At 37.2% G+C, this 22666-nt stretch overlaps 1 protein-coding gene across 4 annotated transcripts in view; it reads right to left on the reverse strand.

Annotated features, from left to right (window-relative positions):
* Positions 1 to 22666, reverse strand: part of USP3 (ubiquitin specific peptidase 3) — a 102076-nt gene that overhangs the window by 39353 nt on the left and 40057 nt on the right. For 3 of the 4 annotated variants that reach the window (XM_047074991.1, XM_047074992.1, XM_047074993.1), the window contains 5 exons: positions 10841 to 10924; positions 8865 to 8946; positions 7558 to 7640; positions 5178 to 5291; positions 2356 to 2469 (listed from right to left, as the gene is read on the reverse strand). In XM_047074991.1, the coding sequence (XP_046930947.1) occupies positions 2356 to 2469; positions 5178 to 5291; positions 7558 to 7640; positions 8865 to 8946; positions 10841 to 10924 (477 nt within the window). Of the gene's footprint in view, positions 1 to 2355; positions 2470 to 5177; positions 5292 to 7557; positions 7641 to 8864; positions 8947 to 10840; positions 10925 to 18138; positions 18259 to 22666 lie in introns of those variants that run through there. The other variant, XM_047074994.1, reaches the window with a different exon arrangement.

The raw sequence follows: 22666 nt of genomic DNA on the forward strand, positions 1-22666 counted from the left end.
GAAAACAGTATGAAGGCTCCTCAACAAACTAAAAACAGAACCCTACAACCTAGCAATCACACTACTAGGCATTTATCCCCAGGATACAGATGTACTGTTTCGAAGGGACACATGAACCCCCATGTTTATAGCAGCACTATCAACAATAGCCGAAGTATGGAAAGAGCCTAAATGTCCATCAATAGATGAATGGATAAAGAAGATGTGGTGTGTGTGTGTATATATATATATATATATATATATATATATATATATATACACACATACATACACATACACAATGGAGTATTACTTGGCAATGAAAAAGAATGAAATCTTGCCATTTGCAAGTACGTGGATGGAACTGGAGGGTATTAGGCTAAGTGAAATTACTCAGAGACAGACAAAAATCATATGACTTCACTCATATGAGGACTTTAAGAGACAAAACAGGGGCGCCTGGGTGGCGCAGTCGGTTAAGCGTCCGACTTCAGCCAGGTCACGATCTCGCGGTCCGGGAGTTCGAGCCCCGCGTCAGGCTCTGGGCTGATGGCTCAGAGCCTGGAGCCTGTTTCCCTCTGTGTCTCCCTCTCTCTCTCTGCCCCTCCCCCATTCATGCTCTGTCTCTCTCTGTCCCAAAAATAAATAAACGTTGAAAAAAAAAAAAATTAAAAAAAAAAAAAAAGACAAAACAGATGAACATAAGAGAAGGGAAACAAAAATAATATAAAAACAGGGAGGAGGGCAAAACAGAAGAGACTCATAAATATGGAGAACACACTGAGAGTTACTGGAGGGGTTGTGGGAAGGGGGAGGGGCTAAATGGGTAAGGGGCACTGAGGAATCTACTCCTGAAATCACTGTTGCACTATATGCTAACTAATTTGGATGTAAATTTTAAAAAATAAAAAAATGAAATAAATAAATAACATTAAAAAAAGAAACTAAAAATAGAACTTCCATGTGATTCAGTAATTGCATTATTAGGTATTTACTCAAAGGATACAAAAACACAGATTCAAAGGGGTACATGCACCCCAATGTTTATACAGCATTATCAATAATAGTCAAATTACGGAGAGAGCCCAAATGTCCACTGACTGATGAATGGATAAAGAAGGGTCCAACTTCAGCTCAGGTCATGATCTCATGGTTACTAAAGCTGAGCCCCGCATCAGGCTCTGTGCTGTCAGCTTGGAGCCTGGAGCCTGCTTCGGATTCTGTGTCTCCCTCTCTCTGCCCCTCCCCTACTTGAGCACTCTCGCTCTTTCTCTCTCTCTCTCAAAAACAAATAAACATTTAAAAAATTTTCTTAAAAGAAGATGTGGTATATATATACTATATTATAATATATATATATATAATATATATATATATACACACAATGTATTGTACGTATACAATATATACAATGGATTCAGCCACCAAAAAGAATGAAATCTTACCATTTGCAATGATGTGGATGAAGAATGTGTTATGCTAAGTGAAATAAATTAATCAAAGAACGACAAATACCATATGATTTCACTCATATTTGGAATTTAAGAAACAAAGTAGATGAACATATGGGAGGGAGGCAGTAAGAGAGGAGAGGGAAACAAACCACAAAAGACTCTTAATGATAGCGAACAAACTATGGGTTGATGGAGGAGGGTGGGACACAGGCTAGATGGGTGATGGGTACTAAGGAGGGCACCTGCTGTGAGGAATACTGAGTGCTGTAAGTGATGAATCACTGACTTCTACTCCAAAGCCAATACTTCACTGTATGTTGGTTAACAAAAATTTAAATTAAAAAAAAAATTTTTTTGAAAGAATCAAGGAAATTTTGTCCAGTATGTTTTCCTAGAGCACCTAAGTTATTTATAAGGGCTTTGTTTTCAGAACAAAATATCCTACTCCCTGTGTTTGTGTGTGTGTGTGTGTGTGTGTGTGTGTGTGTGTGTGAAAAAGAGTGCATGAGAACATGTGTGCACCAGCAGGGGAGGGGCAGAGAGAGAGAGAGGGAGAAAGAGAATCCCAAGCAGGCTCTGTGGTGTCAATGTCATGTTAGTGCAGAGCCCGACCCAGGGCTTGATCTAGTGAACCGTGAGATCATGACTTGAGCCAAAACCAAGAGTCAGACACTTAACGGAATTAGCCACCCAGGCACTGCCCCTACCCTTTGTTAAAGTCATTTTTAATGTCTATATATTATTTAAACATACACATTTGTCTAGTCAAATGATCCAACTCTTGTTCTTCTCATTTTAATAACAAAACAAAATAAAGCCAGTCTTTATTATTTAGATACCACTGCTTCATAGGAAATTGTTCCAGGAATAGTATGAAGACTAATATTGATTTTTAAAATATGCTTCATTAAGTAATACTTACCTAAAATTTGGCATGATCTTCCAAACAACATAAAATAAGGACTCTGGGCTAAATGCAGTCTGGCTACCTTGCCATAAAGCACAGAGTGTCTTTCTAAACTCTTCGACCAAAGACCTGGAAAAGAAGAAAGTGAGAGGCTACTATTTCAATGCATAATGTCCAACTGGCTACAACTCATAATAAAAGTGAAATCATATATGCTTAACTTGGATGTAAATTTAAAAAAATAAATATATTTAAAAAAATGAAAACATAAAAAGGGTTTGGTTTCTTCTAACCTAATTCTGACAGTTAAGTAAGAGCATCTCAAAAACCCACATAAAGAGCAGCAATTATAGACAAAACTAGGTTTTTTTAACCCCACAACGAACATTGAGTGTGCCAGAGTAATGACATACTTGTACAATAAAGCAATAGAGAAGTTACAAATTACTTCAAAATGTACATTTTAAAAAAAACTTTTTAAGTTTTTAAGTAACAGAATCTCTTTCTCCATTTCCTGTAGTTTTCCTTCTTACCACTTACAAGGAGCACTTCCCAGACCTCAGTGTGTGAGAATCGGCTCATTTCTGTCTGAGACAATTCATCTGACCACAAAGCTTCAACACTCAGCTCTACACCATGACTCCCAAATCCAAATCTAAAAGCCAGATTCTCTCATGACCACATTTCAGTCAGGTTTTTCCAGTTTCCAAGGGGAATTTTCTTCTGAATGTCCTTTGTCACTTCAAACCCAATATACACTAAAGCTGCTCTCTATACTCTCCCTACTGCCGCCCAATAACCATTGTCTTCTCTCATAGGAACAGAACTTCCATTTTTTGTTTGGTGTAAGAACTCCTGGAATAAAAAACTTTGAGTGTGTTCAACTTCTGAGAAATTTCCTTAAAGAGAAAGAGTAGTCATCATTAATCCCTTCCTTCTTCCTTCTAGCTGGAAGCACAAAATGGTGGCGATCCAGCACCACTCTGAACTATGTGGATGACAGCCCTACCCTAGGGTTGGTGGAACAGAAAGCCAGAAGGAGCATGATGATGGTGTCAAACAGCCCTAGAGGGATAATCTCTAACTTCTACACGAGAAAATAAACGGTTGTTTAAGTCACTATTAATTTTGTTTTCCTATGCAGGTAGCTAGAGTGAAACACCTCCAATAACCAGTTAAACTGAAACATCACCAAACAACTTCAATACCTGTGTCTGTCAATACACCTACCATCCTCACAGATACCTGACTGGTTTCTCAGAGAATCTCACTAATAGCTCAACCTTTGTCATCCAGTAGTGTGCTCACAAATCAAATTTTTTGCTTCCTAGTACCTGAACCTTCTTCCTGTATTTGAGGAATTCCCCACGTTAAGAGTCTGGGTAAGAGTCAGAGCCTGCTTCCCACTATGGAAGTTGGAAAGCCCAGAAACTTGCTTTCTCAAACCACCTTGCAGCCAGCACTCAGGTACATGGCCTGGGTCCTGCCTATTTGAAGCAGAAGTTAGTGAGGCGAAGAAGCTGGGGCAGTGGCAAATTCCTTCTGATGACAAAGAACATCACCTGGAGTACAGAGGCAGCAATAATAGCAGAAACCGCAGCATTCACCCAGCACTCAACTCCAGCAGTGCTGGCAACAGGAACTCTGGTGTCACAATGGGAAGTGTGTTAGAGGACAGTAATATCCTTATGGGATAGTTCCATGGGGTGATTGTGGCTATGATTCTGGATGTCTAGATGCCAGACCTGATTTTCCACCCATCCAGTAATAGCTTACCAACAGACTTTTAATAAATTCTTTTTCTGCCTAAGATGGCCAGAGATAATTTCTGCAATTTATAACTAAACCCTAAATGACACTAATGCATCAAGTACTACTCATACATCCCTTAATTTTTCTAAAAATGTATTTTTTCCTCCTTATTTCACTGCTATCCCCTCCAACCCAAATACTATAAAGTGTGAAGTCTCCTTGAATGCAGGCGTTTTTCCAGTTCATTCTATATGCTGCTAGCAAAGTAAACTCTTAAGACATCACTTATAGTGGTATGACTACTCCCTACTCCAATGCCTGGCTCTAAAGTTCCCTGGTATTTTGGCTCTATGCAAACTGTACACTATTCTAACATGTTCTATCGTAATTTCCCTGAGCGTCTTAAGCAGAATAATGTCAGATCGTAAAATGGTTTTTCAGAATGTGTGGGGATGGGGTGTGTGGGAGCAGGAATGGGCAGGCAGAAAGAATATTACGTTAAAATATATACCAATTATAAAACATAGCCTTATTTCAGTAATGTTAAAATATGAAAAAATGTGCCACTGATAATAGATAATAGAGATTATCTGAACCCCAAATAGAGCGCAGCTGCACTGAATTTGCATACATATCGGTTCTCAATAATCATTTGTCAATTTTCCCTTCTCCGTGTCAACTAAAAATTGATTGCATTGCCCCATAATTAATGTGAGGACTACAAATTAATTTTATTAGCCAAAAGAGGTTTATCTACTATTATAAGACAAATCAACTCACAAAGGCTAATGATATTCATGCTGGTCTAAACCTAGAACTGTGTTTCATATACAGATGTCAATTTGAGAGCTCAAATCCACAAAGACTTAATAAGTAGAGAGCTAAATTTATCCTCCCATTAGGTAAACAGAAATAAAAGAATTCCAACAATTATTAAGATTACCAGCTACATACTTAAACACAATTTTTAGAAGAGTGTTTTAAAATGTATGTGCCTATGAACTCACATAATGAAATGGAAATCACCAGTAAGAGTCACTTGTTTTGTAGCTCAAAGCCAGAAAGGACATATTCTTAGAACTCACACATTGTTATCCCCTTGGCTCCTGGTGTGGTATGTTCGCCTTCCTGCTGTTTTCCCATTCCTTAACTCCACAGCGGGCAGTTCTTTGAAATAACAGCAAAACTGCTCAATGTTACTATTTTAAAAGGAAGGGAAGAAAATTATTTAAAAAAAAAAAAAGAAAAGAAAAAAAAGAATTTACTAGGACTGTAAAGAAAGTTGTATAAAACCCACATGTGAATTTTGAAAATGTGATTTCACTTTCTCAAGAAATTGCTTTGAGTTTCCTCATTAAGTTTCTTCATTTACTCTAAGAAAACAGTATTAACAGATGACTTTGTAGAAATGAACAAAGAGCTTAAAGCAAAATCTCTTTAAAAAAAAATTCCTCACTTCTGGGGTGCCTGGCTGGCTCAGTTGGAACAGCATGTGACTCTTAATCTCAGGGCTGTGAGTTCAAGCCCACATTGGGTGCAGACATTACTCATATAAATAAAACTTTAAAAAATGTTTCATTATATTCCTCAATTCCCCTCCCCCAAAGGTTGTCACCATTTTTTTTTTGGGGGGGGTGCCTGTTTCCAGGTATTCAATAATTTCCTCAAATAAAAACAAACCATGAAACCAACCATATTGTTTAGATATACAGTACAGAGTAATAAGGAGAATTCTGCAGTGATTTGAGTTTCTTGTTTGAAAAAAACTAGATAAGTCAAGAGATAGTATCTTTAAGGTGGGACCAAGTATGATTTCTGTTCCTTATTAGCAAGATGGCCTTACGACGATAATTTATTCCGGCCTTTGATGGCGCATTAAAATCTACAAGTATATGGCTTTCAAAATAATTTCTTCTATATAACTGAGGTCAACCTTGTTGGGTATTTTATTTTTACTACTTATCTTACATTTTAAAGATCTTCTAAACATCTGATCTTATGATCATATTTAAGACTCAACTAATGGGGGGGCAGGGTACCTGGATGGCTCAGTCGGTTAGGCATCTGACTTTGGCTCAGGGCATGATCTTGTGGTCCGTGAGTTCAAGCCCTGCGTTGGGCTCTGTGCTGACAGCTCAGAGCCTGTTTCAGATTCTCTGTCTCCTTCTCTCTCTGCCCCTCCCCTGCTCGTGCTCGGTCTCCTTTTCTCTCAAAAATAAATAAAGAGGGGCATCTGGGTGGCTCAGTTGGTTAAGCGTCCAACTTCAGCTCAGATCATGATCACACAGCTGGTGAGTTCAAGCCCCACGTCCAACTCTGTGCTAACAAGCTCAGAGCCTGGAGCCTGCTACTGATTCTGTCTCTCTCTCTCTCTCTCTCTCTCTCTCTCTCTCTCTGCCCCTCCTCCGCTCACACTGTCTCTCAAAAAATGAATAAATGTAAAAAAAAAAAAAAAGTTAAATAAATAATTAAATAAATAAATAACATAAGACTCCCCTAGGTGGCTCAGCTGGTTGAGCCTCCAACTCTTGATTTTAGTTCGGGTCATGATCCCAGGGTCATGGGATTGAGCTTAGGATTCTGTCTCTTTCCCTCTGCCCCTCTCTCCTGCTCATGCACTCTCTCTAAAAAAAAAAAAAAAAAAAAAGACTCAACTATAATCAGATTCAACTCTGAACAAGGTTCCCTATAATCCTGGGGTCTGCATATTACAGCCCACAGGCCAAATCTGATCCTGGGCCAGTGACCTTTTACATTTAAAAAAATTTTCTTTAACGTTTATTTATTTTTGAGAGAGAGAGGGAGGGAGGGAGGGAGGGAGGGAGGGAGGGAGGGAGGGAGGGAAAAGGAGGCAGCCAGGGAGGAAGGGAGGAAATGGCGGGGAGGAGCAGAGAGAGAGGGAGACACAAATCTGAAACAGGCTCCAGGCTCTGAGCCATCAGCATAGAGCCTGATGCAGGGCTTGAACTCATGAACTGTGAGATCATGACTTCAGCTGAAGTCTGATGGTTAACAGACTGAACCATCCAGGCTCCCCACCAAGCTTTTACATTTTTAAAGAGATGTTTATAAAGGGTTGGGGTAGAAGAGAGGGGGAAGAGAAGAAGATATGAGACACTGTGTGTGGGATGCAAAGACTAAAGTATTTACTATCTGGCCATTTACTGAGAAAGTTTTCTAACCTCTGCTCTAGTTCATTCAAGAAGCAACAGGATATAAATAATGACAACTAACAGTTACTGCTAGACACTGTTCTAAACACTTTATATAAATTATATTATTTAATCTTCCCAACCATCCTATGAGGCAGAACTATTAACCTCAATTTTACTGATGAGGAAACTAAGGCACAGGGAAATGAGATAACATGCCACATGACTAGAGTTAGTGGCAGAGATAAAATCTGAAGCCTGAGCCTTTGCTCCTAACCGTTTTGCTAGAAACTAACTCTGATCTGAACATTACCTGAGTGACTGAAGGATGGCATTCATGAAACATGTGTTCCCCAAATTCCGAAGGCCTGTGGCACAAATGCCAGTGGTGCTTCCCTGTAAAATGGGATAAGAAAAGGCCATCAGCAATACCAAGAGAAGGCTGTGTCAGACATCAAAGCAAAGGCCTGTATTTGAAACTCTAGCATCAAACCAATTTGGAATTGGTCCTTTTTTGTCCAATGAATATTTCAAACTCTCGTTCTACTCTCTAAGTATCCAGATATTTTTAAAAGCCTACTTTTGATCCTGGGATTGTTCTCAATGGAAGTACCCCGTGGAAGCTTATATGGAAACCAGCATTAATAAATACCATGGAGTACACGATATAAAAACCAGGAAGATCCTTAAATGAAATAAAGTTTTAAGACTGAATGCTTTTACAAGATTTTATTAAAACTACTACAAATTGAAAAATATAAACATATACACCTCAAATAAATCTGTCCCCAAACTTTTAACTCTAAGCCATGCATAAAAGACCAATACATGTGTTCCTAGCAACAGGATATCAGTCTTTAAAACGCTACCTGAATTTCCCTTAAAGACCAAGGCTTTGTTTTCTGATTAACTCTACAAATGCACCATGACATCTAAATATTACACCTTAGAAGTGAATCTACCAATCCAACACAAAACCTCTCTGCCCATAACTCAGATGGCCAGGGAACACTTTAAGCTCTTTATCGCACAAAATCATAACACTTCAATTAAGTGCATGTCTAAACATAACTAGCATGACAGCAGAGAGGCAGGTGTAGGGCAAAATTACTGATGTATTTATAAGTATTTAGCGACCGTTAAATTTTTTTAATTTATTCATGGCTCATACATCTGGTAACAGATGGTTACCAGAATGAGGAAGCATATTCTTTCATGATAGACTTTTATTAATGAAGTCCTAAGAAACAAAACTTACCAAAACCTCAGACCCATAGAATTTGCACTTAGGACCTTTAACAGAAGGAAGCAAAGAACTTTGGGATCTTCAGGAACAGAGTAATAAGATACATGACTAGGCTTTCAGAATGAACACTTGCTAAGGGAGAGGAACACAGTAGTAATCCTGATGGAAGGAAGGCACTGACAGATGGACTCACTGGGGTATTTAGTCACATCAAGAATCATTAGTACAAGTGGCAAACATTTCGTAAAATATTCCAAATCCAAGGCATACATTTATGAAAGTTCATAAGGACCAACATTAGTGTTAGAGATGTAACAAAAACAGCGACTAGGTCTAAACCAATTCCTACATTTGCATAAATTTTAATTACTTACATTTACTTTTAATAACTTGGTGTTTAGTGATGAATTTTCCAAAAGTTTTCTTTTCCTATGCCTGTCAGCCGTGAAAGCGGAGCTATTAAAACAAAAACAGATAGTAAAAAAGACATTGACGCACACATACTACACAGCCTGTACTTCTGCCTCTAATCCTAGACAGGGCTTCTGTTGCTCTATTCAGATTACAAGAAGGGAGGAAGCCCTTGAAATGAGAGGGGCCAAAGAGTACTTAAACTCCAAGTATTTTAACTAGTTGAGATTTTAAAGAAATCAATTCTTCCCTTATCAGCTTTATAATCTATTTAGTCAGTAAGACATGCATAAAAACTTCAGTTAATGAAAACTTACCGTGTTTTACTCAAAGACCTCAGGCTATTTTCTCTCATTATATGATTTAAAAATACTGTATTGCCTTTACATTTAAGTTTCCTAAGGGACACCTAGTTTTGGTATGTTCATACAACAGCTTTTAATATCAACTGCCAAAATAAAATAAATGGTACCTGATGACTAGGGGTGATTTGTACAAATTTCACTAGCATCAGCAGCCATTCCAGAGCCATTTCTATTCGTACAGCTTCAAAGCCATCACTGTTTAGATTTCTGTTTATTGCTTCAATTTTGGATTCAGGAAGTTTTATCTGAATAACAACCTACCTTGCTAGAGCTAAAAAATTCTATTCACATAAGTACCGTAATTTCTTTATGATGGCAAAGCATTTCACAAGTTACTGTAATTTCAAGTGACACAGCCCCTCACAAAAGAGGAAAAGAAGAGGGGCGCCTGGGCGGCTCAGCTGGTTGAGCATCTGACTTCGGCTCAGGTCATGGTCTCACTGTCCGTGAGTTTGAGCCCCGCATCAGGCTCTGTGCTGACCGTTCAGAGCCTGGAGCTTGCTTCGGATTCTGTGTCTCCCTCTCTCTCTGTCCTTCACCTGCTCGTGCTCTGTCCCTCTCTTTGTCTCTCAAAAATAAATAAACATTAAAAAAAATTTTAAAAAAAAGAGGAAAAGAAGAAAATAAGATCTTGTGCTATCATACAGGTGCAAAGGGACAATAATATAACAAACCTAATTTCCCTTAAAAATAATGCATAAATTTTAGTGCTTCTAAGAAGACCTCATAAAACATTTGACAAGGATTTTCAAATATCAAAGGTAACTCTATAATGATTTTCTATCATTTTATGTCCTTTCCTTACACCTCCAAAATTCCCCTTGCAAATAAATTGAGTAGCTTATAAATTGATGGGTAATAACTTTTTTTTTAATTTTATTTTTTAAAATTTACATCCAAATTAGTTAGCATATAGTGCAACAATGATTTCAGGAGTAGATTCCTTGATGCCCCTTACCCATTTAGCCCATCCTCCCTCCCACAATCCCTCCAGTAACCCTGTCTGTTCTCCACATTTATGAGTCTCTTCTGTTTTGTCCCCCTCCCTGTTTTTATATTATTTTTGTTTCCCTTCCCTTATGTTCAACTGTTCTGTGTCTTAAAGTCCTCATATGAGTGAAGTCATATGATATTTGCCTTTCTCTGACTAATTTTGCTTAGCATAATACCCTCCAGTTCCATCCACGTAGTTGTAAATGGCAAGATTTCATTCTTTTTGACTGCCGAGTAATACTCCATTGTATGTATATATGTATATATGTATATATGTATATATGTATATATGTGTGTGTGGACATACACTGATGGGTAATAACTTTAAAAAAAGGCTCATGGACTCTTGGCTATAACTTATGATAAATATTAAATGAAATAAATGCTCAGTTATGACCATTAACTATGGGCACAGTTTCAGATATCCAAAGTAAACCCAAAGTTTACTTCACTAACATTTCAATCACACTAAAAACATGATGGAAGTTATGGAACTCATTAAGAAAAATCCCACTCAAAAATTCTAAACAACCCCTCAACCCCATTCTATCTCCCTTCCTTTCCCAAAGCCTATTACTTACTTTTCCAAGTTCTGTAAGTGTTCTCTGACTTTCTGTACCAGTCCCAGCTTGGTGTCATTAACCACAAAATCATCACAGCGATAACTGCAAGAAAAATATTAATCAACGTGTGTAAAGAGCTTGAGGAAACCACAGTAATGAAATCACTAAAAGGCCTGGCTGCTGCCAAGATGATCACATGGCTCTGCAGGCAGTTACTGTCAGTGGTAAGTTTAAAGAGAACTTGGAATCCACAATGGAATGTTTTTTAAAAGCCTTTTAAAAAAAGCCATGCAGGCAATGATCACTAGCTTCTTTTCACATTTTTACTCAAAAGCTCTTCAATTTCTCCTTCAAAAACAAAATAAGCTGCTACAGGTGTTACATTCTTTTTAGTGGTGCATAATACACAGAAAATAAAAAGCACCAAGTCGATTCACATAGCCTCAAGCCTAAAGCTTTCAGGTGATATTTCCCAACTCAAAATAATGGGAATTTGCAGGGAGGAAAGATTTAAGTGAAGAATAGGGAAAAGGCAGGGATAAATTAAAAACAAAAAAACTAAACTAAAAGATATACATTTAAAACAATTTAACTAAAATAAACTGAATTCAGATGGTTGAGAAGAATCTTCATTCTGAGGTGCTAGAAAACAAAAATAAACAGCAGCTACACCTTTCAGGAAACTGATAACTGCTTTGAAGAAAGATGTTAAGGTGTTCTTTAAAACTGATACTGTGAGGGGCACCTGGGTGGCTTAACTAGTTGAACATCCAACTCTCTATTTCAGCTCAGGTCATGATCTCATAGTCATGAGTTCGAGCCCCACGTTGGGCTCCACACTGAGTATGGAACCTGCTTGGGATTTTCTCCTTCCCTCTCTTCTGCCCCTCCCCCACATGCACTTTCTCTCTCAAAAAAAAAAATCAACACTATTAAAAATTAAGAAACAAAACAGATATTGTGTGTGTTTTTAGCAAGTCAGTAAGCAATTACAAGGACTCATATGTAATAGACATTACCTTGTACATAGCATTCAATTTTTTTCCTGGAATAAAGCCAATTTTAACAACAACAACAAAAAACCTTACAAGCTAGTACCAATATGTTCTTTTGAATAGCAGCTTTGTATAAAACCACTATTTTAACTACCAAAGAATAATGACAATAATGCTGCCATTCTGAGCAAATTAAACTTTGAATGCATACCAACTAGTAAAAATTAGGTCATTTCAGCAGAATCCAAAAAATATTTCTTACATGTCTGTAATCAGTCTATAAAAAAATGAGAAAAAAGGGGGAGAGTAATGAAAAAAAAAAGATTACACACACAAAAGCATGGCTTGTGTCTCTTATTTACAGAAGTTAAAATTTCAAGTGATGCTTTTGAAAACTCTAAAATAATAATATATATGTAATTATTTAACACCCCTTCCCGCATTAACTGACTACCTATGCTGCCAATCATGAGTCTCTAATGTATTCTCCAAGTTTCCTAACATGTACACAAACAGCAAAAGCTACCTTTTACATCCCGGAGTGTTTTTCTATGGCCAAAGAACCAGCAATGGCAGGAGAATAATTCTTTAGCAGTTTTATGATAAAAACATACAAAGTTAAATTAGTGAAAAGGTTTAATTCCTTGCTTCTTCTCAGCATAAAGGTTAAGAGGGTTAAGGTCTACTCTATGAATCTGGGCTTAAATCACTTGGTTCCTCCATGAAGCTTAAGCATTGACTGAAGAATCAAATTGCACTGCTACATTCTTCCTTACATTTTCATTTTATGTTTACATAAATTTATGCATGTATTACAAATAAAATACTCAGTATTCAGAACAAAAACAATATTAAATGCTAGTGTTCAACTGGGGAGCAACGTCTAAGAGTAAATTTAGATCACTTTTCATATATTTACCCTAAGCCATAATATCTAATAATATCTAACTGGAAACTCTAACCTCTACAAAAAAGTTGTTGTTCTGTTTAAACAAACTATGTCCAGTTAAACTAAATAACTGGGTTTTTTTTCTTATTAAAGTAATTCTTTTTGGTGTAATATGGATTTAGCCTAGAATGTAAAATAACATTTGTTAAAGTAACACTTTCATATACTGAAATATAGATTTACTTATGCTTTTGCTCCATTCTAAATAAATCTGGCTTAACTGGATATAGTTGCTTCATCTCTCTGAACTTTCATCATTAAAGTAAGTAAGGTGCCAGGTGCCTGGGTGGCTCAGTCCGTTAAGCATCCGACTTCAGCTCAGGTCATGATCTCCTAGTTGGTGAGTTCGAGCCCCATGTCGGGTTCTATGCTGATGGCTCAGAACCTGGAGCCTTCTTCAGATTTTGTCTCCCCTTTTCTGCCCCCCCCCTTACTGTCTCTCTTTCTCTCAAAAATAAACATTAAAAAAAATTAAATAAGTTGCTCAAGACTCTACAGCTGTGCTAATGTGACTGATGCAACTGAATAATTGAATTTTAATTTTTAAAAAATTCTAACTGATACAAAATTTCACTTAACATCTAAAGTATTTTTACAAAATACTTTTCCACTAAACACAATTTTACGGTTTTGGTAAAACTATGTTTCATTTTTATTATTACATCACATGATGGGTGCATGTGTCATTTCTAGTATTACACATTAGCATATTACCAATCTGGTTTATGTCAACAGAATGGTTGAGTTCGTTATTTTTCTATGCAACAATGCAGCACTGCAATGTTTATGTGAATATTTTATACAGACAGCAGAGTTACTGTTATGTAAACAGTAATTGATAGTTAAGTTGAAATACTTATTTTAACTATAATAAAAAATTTTTTCTAGCTTAAAAATTATGAAAAAAATTTTAACTTTCACATGAAGGCACACTAATGAGGCAGTATCAAGTAGAGAAGTTATGCCACAAATTTTACAAAGGATGGCAATTACAATTTGTTACAGCAGAGCAAAATGAATGTTATATTAAAAAGGTTTCAAGATAATGGAGTAGACAATATTAAGAGTCACCTTCAGCAAATGCATATTCATTTAATAAGAAGTTGCCTCTCAACAGACAAAACTTAAAGCAGTTCATGAAATCAGAATTAAACATACAACAAAAAAATGTCTCAATGATTAGTAAAGGATCTGAGCTTATAATTTTGGCCAACTATAAAATGGCCTAGATTCTTGCTCAAGAAAGAAAACCATTTTTAGAAGAAGAGATAAAAAAAATTATCATTTCATTAAGGGAATTAGGATTTAAAATTTGAGGAAAAGATTAAAAAGAGATTTTACAAAATGTGAAATTTTTTTTTTTCCTAAAAGAGAAATAATCTTAAGCAGCCTCCACGCGTGGCACAGAACCTGATGTAGGGCTCAATTCCACAATCCTGGGATCATGACCTGAGCCAAAATCAAGAGTTGGACACTTAACCAATTGAGCCACCCAGGCACCCCCAAAATGTAAAAGATCTTAAACTGACCCACCAAGCAAGTGTCAGTGAATAAAGGACTTTTCTAACAATTAAACTCAATCAATTCAACATTTAAAAAATTGCAAGTACTTTTATTTTTAGCTTTACATGAGTTTCACAAGAGATACTGACCAATTAATACTGTGGGTATGTTTTGTCTCAAACGACTGTAGATAGGAAAAAGTTTCTATCAAGACAGACAATGGGCCAGCTATGTGAGATCAAAAATCTGAATTTATGGAGCACCTGGGTGGCTCGGTTGGTTAAGCGTCCTTTTCTTGATCTTGGCTCAGGTCATGATCTCATGGTTCGTGGGTTTGAACCTCACATCAGGCTCTGCAGTGATGGTGCAGAGCCTGCTTGGGATTCTCTCTCCCCTCTCTATCTGCCCCTACCCCACTCACACTCTGTCTCTCTCAAAACAGTAAACTTAAAAAAATTTTTTTTACTATAAAAAATTTACTAAAATTCCCTTGTATTTATTCCACTGTATGATACATATTGAAAATATCTGTGTTCTGAAGGAGACTGTATCATGGATGTGGTTATTAAAATTGTTCAGTATATATGTGCAAATGCTATGAATCATCACCAATTTATGAAATTGGTTTTTAAAAAAATTTTTTAATGTTTATTTTTGAGAGAGAAAGAGACAGAGCACAAGTGGGGGAGGGGCAGAGAGAGAGGGAGACAGAATCCGAAGCAGGCTCCAGGTTCTGAGCTGTCTGCACAGAGTCGGATGCAGGCTCGAACTCATGAACTGTGAGATTATAACCTGAGCTGAAGATGGACACTCAACCAACTGAGCCACAGGCACCCCTAGAATCTACTTTTTTTAACTGCGATTTTTATAGAAGTCAAGCATTTCTAATGAAAATTTAGCATCTGAATGGAGATGTGCTGTAAGTGTAAGATATACACTGGATTTGGAAGGTTTCATGTAAAAATAAGAATACAAACAATCTCTAATTTTATGGTGATTACATGTTGACACATTATTTGAACAAGTGGGTTACATAAAATATACAATTAAAATCAATTCACCTATTTCTTCTGCTTTAATGTGACTATCAGGAAAGTTTAAATTACATGTATGACTTGTATTATTTCTGGTGGTAGCACTGCTAATCTAAAGGGTATCTAGGACATTACCCGCTCTAATACTCTATATTACTACCCAATATCATAAAGGGGTAACAAATTTAACTTTATTGAACTGTAAGAAATCATTTTTGTTTTGTCTGGTGTTGTTTTCACTGGTTTGAAACTTTTTTTAATGTTTTCACAACTGCCCCTATTTCTCAAGAGCCAATTTTAGGTTTTCTTACAGTCACTAAGGACACTTACCTTTAAGATTATAATTTTTATACTCTCTGAATTTACCACATGATTTGATAACTGAAATAATTTACCACTATTATTTGATGATGATGATGATGATGACATTTTGAAAGGAAAGCACCTACTTCTATAGGTCAAAACTTCTAAGAGTGCCTGGCATGTGGCAGAGATCAAGAACTGATAGTTTCCTTCCTCTGTGTAACCAAGAGCTGCCTCACAGCACAGGCTTCTCTACCTGCCCCAACTCCTTTTGATTTCTTCTTCCTCCCTGGCCCAGAGGTCAAAAGATAGTAAGTAGCAAAAGTAGGATATAAATGAGAATTTAAATGTTGTCTGGTTGCCTTAGTCCTAGCTGAAGACACTGATTTCAAACTGGAAACTATCCCACTAATATTGGTATTAAAAAGTCTCAAGGCAAACAGAAGGATTTAAAAAGTAAACAAGTTCTGGGGTGCCTGGGTGGTTCAGTCAGTTAAGCATCCAACTCTTGATCTTGGTTCAGGTCATGACCTCATGGTTTGTGAGTTCCAGCCCTGTGTTGGGCTCTGCGCTGACAGTGTGGAGCCTGCTTGGGATTCTTCTCTCCCTCTCTCTACTCCTCTCCCCCCAAATAAATAAGCTTAAAACAAAAAAAAGTAAACAAGTTCTAAACATCTCTTCTGGAGGCGCCTGGGCAGCTCAGTCTGTTAAGCAGTCAGGTCATGATCTCAAAGTTTGTGGGTTCAAGCCCTGCATCAGGCTCTACAGTGTCAGCGCAGAGCCCACTTTGGATCCTCTCTCCGCCATCCCCCACCCCTGCTCCTTCCCTGCCTGCGTGCTCTCTCTCTCTCAAAAATAAATAAACATGAAAAAATATATTAAAAAAATAAAATTTAAACATCTCTTCTGGTTTACAACTGTGTTGAAGCCAATCGGTCAGAATTATACTTACCTCAAACACCTAAAAAAAACAAAAACAAAATCAAAAAAACCCAGCCACTCTCCTTGGTTTTCCCTTCAAGAAGATTATGTCAGAAAAAGAAGTACAAAAAAGTACTTAACTTGTAGGATGGGTTTCAAAAGCTTGTAGATTGGTCCTCTGAAACTCGGAATGCTTTTCCCATTTTGAAATAAATGTTATAAAATATGGTTAAATGTCATAAGGTGAACATACACCTGGCTCACAAAATGTAGTTGAAATAATACTATAAAGAGTTGTATTCCTCTTTTTCTTCTTTCTATACTGCTGTCACTGAGAAACTGTGAAAGGAGGAAGCTGGTCAGAGTTCAGGTAACTAACTTGATTAGTACTTCTCTCAAAGAGGGCCTGGGTTCAGCATCTCCTCATACACATAGGACTTCAAGTATGTAACAAACACAAGCCAAGAACCACCAATATTACACGACCAATTTTTAGGTTATTAAATTTACAATTAAGAAAGTTCTTATTTAGTAATTTTAGGTGATTTTTCAAGTAAAGATAAGCTCTACTTTTTTTTTTTTGATTCATCAAAGCATCACATGACTATTTCAGGCTTAGAGAAGAACTTCCAAGAAAGTACAAAGATGGCTATGAGTTCTACTTCTAACAGACTATTTGTCAGATAAGGAAAAGGTCCACTTTTGTATTTAGAAAAAGGAACTTTTTAAGAAAATGTAAGTAACTTGAGCATTAAAGATAAAAAATAACACTTAGAAATCATATCAGGCAACATATTAGTGATGTTAGATAAAGAAATAGGATATAAAAAAACAAGGCAGGAAGGGGATTGGTATCTTTCTTTATTTCTAACACCTTGAGACAAACCACACTATATTTGGCTATGTAAAGACTCTTCTCAAATCCAAATTCCCTCAGCCAAAAATGATCTCTAAATAGTTTCAAATTACTTTAAGCCAATAGTTAATAAAGAAATTAAGCATATAGTATGGAATTACATGTACACTGATGTTAAGATAATAATTAACTTTACTACCTTGCACTGAAAGAATATACAAGTAGCAGCTAAATTTTCATAAAAAAATATGTTATTTATACCACTATATAATTAGGGAGGTAAAAAATGGATAAAATCAGAGGTTTATTTCACATTCTGCTTACTCTAATAAAGAGCAAAATAAAACTGTCCAATTTCTTGATTACATTGATTCCTTATGTGTATACTTTTAGATTTTCATTTATTTCTAATTTCTAACATCTAATCATATCTAATCCTTTCTACTTTTCTGTTTATAAAATCTCCCCCAAATCGATCTTTTTTCTCCTCTATTTCAACTAACATTCTATTCTCTACTTTGGTTATTTCCTCTGGTATGATCTTTCCCACCCCACCCACCCCCTTATACAGTGACTTTCAAATCCACAGATAACTACAGCCAAATTAAGCTATAGTATTTGGTGGTCCCACAATGTTAGCCTTACCTTCATTCTCTTCTCTCTCACCTTTCCCTCCCAATCTTCCCTTTCACTTCAGTATTACATGCTTTGCATTTAGATTTAAGCTTTCATCCCATATATATCAACTCCCTTACCTTTCTTTAGTATCTTCCATGTAGCACCATTCACTTGTTTAATGACAAAAATATTCCTCACTTTTGGTCATCTCCGTATGTGCTTTCTTTCCCTGGCTTTTTTTTTTTTTTTTAATTCTAACTTAAAAAAAAAAAATTTTTTTTATTTTAACGTTTATTTATTTTTGAGACAGAGAGAGACAGAGCCATGAACGGGGGAGGGTCAGAGAGAGAGAGGGAGACACAGAATCTGAAACAGGCTGCAGGCTCTGAGCTGTCAGCACAGAGCCCGACGCGGGGCTTGAACTCACGAACTGCGAGATCATGACCTGAGCCAAAGTCGGATGCTTAACCGACTGAGCCACCCAGGCGCCCCAATTCTAACTTTAGAAACACTTCTTTCTTCCCTATTTTCACTCCTGCATTACATGCCCCCTCTAATTCTAAAAAGCAAAACCCTCATCTATTAAGAAGAAATCTCCAAATTAGTTTCATCAGGCACCTAATCAAGTTAAAAAGTAAACCACAAAACTACCCCCAATATATTTATATGTTTGTATTAAGAAATCACATATATGTAAGTAAATCTAAATTAATGTGCATAATATAAAAAAGAAACATCTTAAAATAAGCTGGAGGTAAAATAAACTATTTGAAAATGTCTTGTTATTCATGATATCTTCACACTATGATTAAACTAATATCTCAAAGTATAATATACACAGGGTGAAATTTGACATTAATGATAATAGATACAAATTCATACTTCTTATAGCTTAAGCTTTCTGTCCAAACTTATTGGATCTGATTAGTCTGTGTTTTTATTAGATAGCCAATATTTTTATCTTCTCCTGTGTTTGATGAGCTCAGAGTGGGAAAGTCTGTTAGCTTTCCCTTTTCTTGTTCACTAGTATTTGCATTATTATCTTGCAGGGCTTATTTGGTAAAAATCTCTTGTATTATTTTTTTATTGTAAGTAGCCTCCACACCCAATGTGGGGCTCGAACTCACAATCCTGAGATCAAGAGTTGCATGCTCTACCAACTGAGCCAGCCAGGTGCCCCATTTGGTAAAAATCATTTAAACAGTGTATCATGTGATGAGGGTTGACTTGGAAAAACTAAGTAAATCCATGTAACTAAGCAGACTGCAATAAACTGCAAAATGCTAAAGGTGAACAAGGGTGAGGACTCCACACACGAAGCTCTGATTCAAGACATTCTGTGTACAGTTCATGACACATGACCACTTAATCTAAAGACTACCAGCAGCAGGTATATGAAATGCTGGCCAGAGCTTTTTTTTTAATAAACTTTTTTTTTATTTTTTTTAACGTTTATTTATTTTTGAGACAGAGAGAGACAGAGCATGAACAGGGGAGGGGCAGAGAGAGAGGGAGACACAGAATCTGAAACAGGCTCCAGGCTCTGAGCTGTCAGCACAGAGCCTGACGCGGGGCTCAAACTCACGGACCGTGAGATCATGACCTGAGCCGAAGTCGGACGCCTAACCGACCAAGCCACCCAGGCACCCCTAATAAACTTTTTTTAAAAAGTTTATTTATTTTTGAGAGAGAAAGAGAGAACATGCAAATGAATGAGGAAGGGGCAGAGAGAGAGGGAGAGAGCCCATCAACATGGAGCCCAACTCAGGGCTCAAATCCACAAACTGTGAGATCATGACCTGAGCCAAAATCAAGAGTCCGATGATCAACTGAGCCACCCAGGAACCCCAATAAAAACATTTAATAGAAGTCCTATATTTTCTTTCATCCCCTCAAGGGCATTATTTTGGTGACTGCTGGCACTAAAAAAACTAGGTTCCTAACACAGAGTAGGTTCTCAATGGATATTTACTGAATAAGAGCAACACATCTGCTCTTGTGATTTTTTCTGGATGCTGTTCACATTATGTTTTTATTTTTTAATGTTTATTTATTTTTGAGAAAGAGAGAGAGAGAGAGAGCGTGAGCAAGGGAAGGGGGGGAGGGGGTGTGGGGGTGTGGAGACAGAGGATCTGAGATCTGAAGCAGGCTCCAGGCTCTCAGCTGTCAGCACAGAGCCCAATGCAGGGCTCAAACTCACGTGAGATCATGACCTGAGCCAAAGTCAGACACTCAAACAACTGAGGCACCCAGACACTCCTGTTCACATTATGTTTGAAAATCATTATGCAAATTAGACTCTCAAGTAAAAATTTTCAAGGTAAAAATTTGGGGAGGAAAGGACTGCTTTTAACACTGAATTTTATTCACAAAGGATCTATGTCTTTGCTTTGTGTCTTTAATACGTTTATTCCTACATATAGTTTATAGTTTTTGCCATTACGCTGGGGTTTTGTTTGTTTGTTTCTTTGATTATTTCCTTTTTTTTTTTAAAGTTTATTTATTTATTTTGAGAGAGACAGAGACAGCACAAATGGGGGAGGGACAGAGAGAGAAGGAGAGACAATAAGGCTCCACACTGCCAGTGCAGAGCCGGCTGCGGGGCTTGAACCCACGAACCATGAGATCATGACCTGTGCCAAAACTAACTGAGTCACCCAGCTGTCCCTGGGTATTTCCATTTTTGATTGATAACTGCTAATGAAGCTATTATTATTTGTATATGATATATCACCATTTCAAAATTTCTTAACTAATTCTGGTTGTTTTCTGCTAAAGTTTCCGTGAATTTTCTGGGCATTCTATTATGTAATTTGAAAACAAAAAAATTTTTCCCGTTTTCCAATATTAATACTAATTATCTCATTTACTTACTGTCTTACTTCAAAGGCTAGAACTGCCAAAACAATGCTAAATGATACTGACAATCATGTAAGTGATTTTTAAATATTTATTTATTTTTGAGAGAGAGAGAGAGAGAGAGAGAGAGAGAGAACGAGCACGCACACACACAGGCAGTGGGGGATGGGGGGGTACAGTGCAGAGAGAGAGGGAGACACAGAATCCGAAGCAGGCTCCAGGCTCTGAGCCATCAGCACAGAGTCCAACATGGGGCTTGAACTCAGGAATCTTAAGATCATGACCTGAGCTGAAGTTGGATGATAAACTGACTGAGGCACTCAGGTGCCCTGATCTTTTTTTTTTTTTTTCATTTTTTAACGGTTTTTAAAATTTGTGTGTGTGTGTGTGAGAGAGAGAGAGAGAGAGAGAAAGAATGAGAGGGGGAGGGGCAGAGAGAGACAAGGACAGAGCTCTGAGGTGACAGCAGGTGAGTCCAAGTGGGGTTTGAACTCACAGAACTGCGAGATCATGACCTGAGCTGAAGTCAGATGTTCAAAGGACTGAGCTATCCCGGCACCCCGCATGTAAATGATTATAAAAGGTATTTCTGTCTTGTTTCTGATTTAATGGAAATGGCTTTAGTACATGATGCTTCCTTTTTTTCTTTAGTTTTTAGAAGACTGTGATATTTTAATAATTTCCTTTTGTTTCAATGTTATTAGGATTTTTAAATTCAGAAATGGCTATTTATAAATGTATTTTTGCTTGTAATGATATAATAACTGGGGGTTCTTTATGAAATACGTTGATACAAATAATGAATACGTCCACAGACTTCACATGAAATTAACTAATTATATAATTTTTCTTTTTGGTACATCTTGCTGGGTTATATTTGCTTTAAGTTTTAATCATCTGCAACTATTTTAATTTGTGAAACTGACTTATTTTCTTTTTTGGAGTTTCTGTCAGATTTTTATCTAAATGCTTTGAAAGATTTATAACATTAAAATATATCAATGTTAAATTGTAATAGTTTGAGGCTGAACTGTCCAAGATAATAGCTGCCAGCCACATGTGGTGATTTAAAATTATATTAATTAAAATAAAACAAAACATTCCTCAGTCCCACTGGCTACTTTTTTTTAAGTTTATTTATTTAAAAAAAATTTTTTTTTTTAACGTTTATTTGTTTTTGAGACAGAGCATGAACGGGGGAGGGTCAGAGAGAGGGAGACACAGAATCTGAAACAGGCTCCAGGCTCTGAGCGGTCAGCAGAGCCTGACGCGGGGCTCGAACTCACGGACCGCGAGATCATGACCTGAGCCGAAGTCGGCCGCTTAACCGACTGAGCCACCCAGGTGCCCCAAGTTTATTTATTTTTGAGAGAGAGAATGCACACATGCGTGAGAGCAGGGGAGGAGCAGAAGGAAAGCGAGAGAATCCTAAGCAGGCTCTGCACTGTCAGCATAAAGCTTGATGTGGGGCTCTATCTCACAAAATGTGAGATCAAGACCTGAGTCAAAATCAAAAGTTGGACGCTTAACCCACTGAGCCACCCAGGTGCCCTGTACTAGCCACTTTTAATTTTTATATATTTTTTAATGTTTATTTATTCTTGAGACAGAGACACAGAGAGAGAGAGAGACAGAGCAGGAGAGGGGCAGAGAGAGAGGGAGACACAGAATCTGAAGCAGGCTCCAGGCTCTGAGCTGTCCACACAGAGCCCAATGCGGGGCTCAAACTCATGAGCCATGAGATCGCGACCTGAGCTGAAGTTGGACGCTTAACGTACTGAGCCATCCAGGTGCCCCTGTACTAGC

This window comes from Lynx rufus, unplaced genomic scaffold (genome assembly GCF_022079265.1).
Source record: "Lynx rufus isolate CCGP_SWC_20201006 ecotype Redwood Valley unplaced genomic scaffold, mLynRuf1.p SCAF_13, whole genome shotgun sequence".
NCBI classification, from domain to species: Eukaryota; Metazoa; Chordata; class Mammalia; order Carnivora; family Felidae; genus Lynx; species Lynx rufus.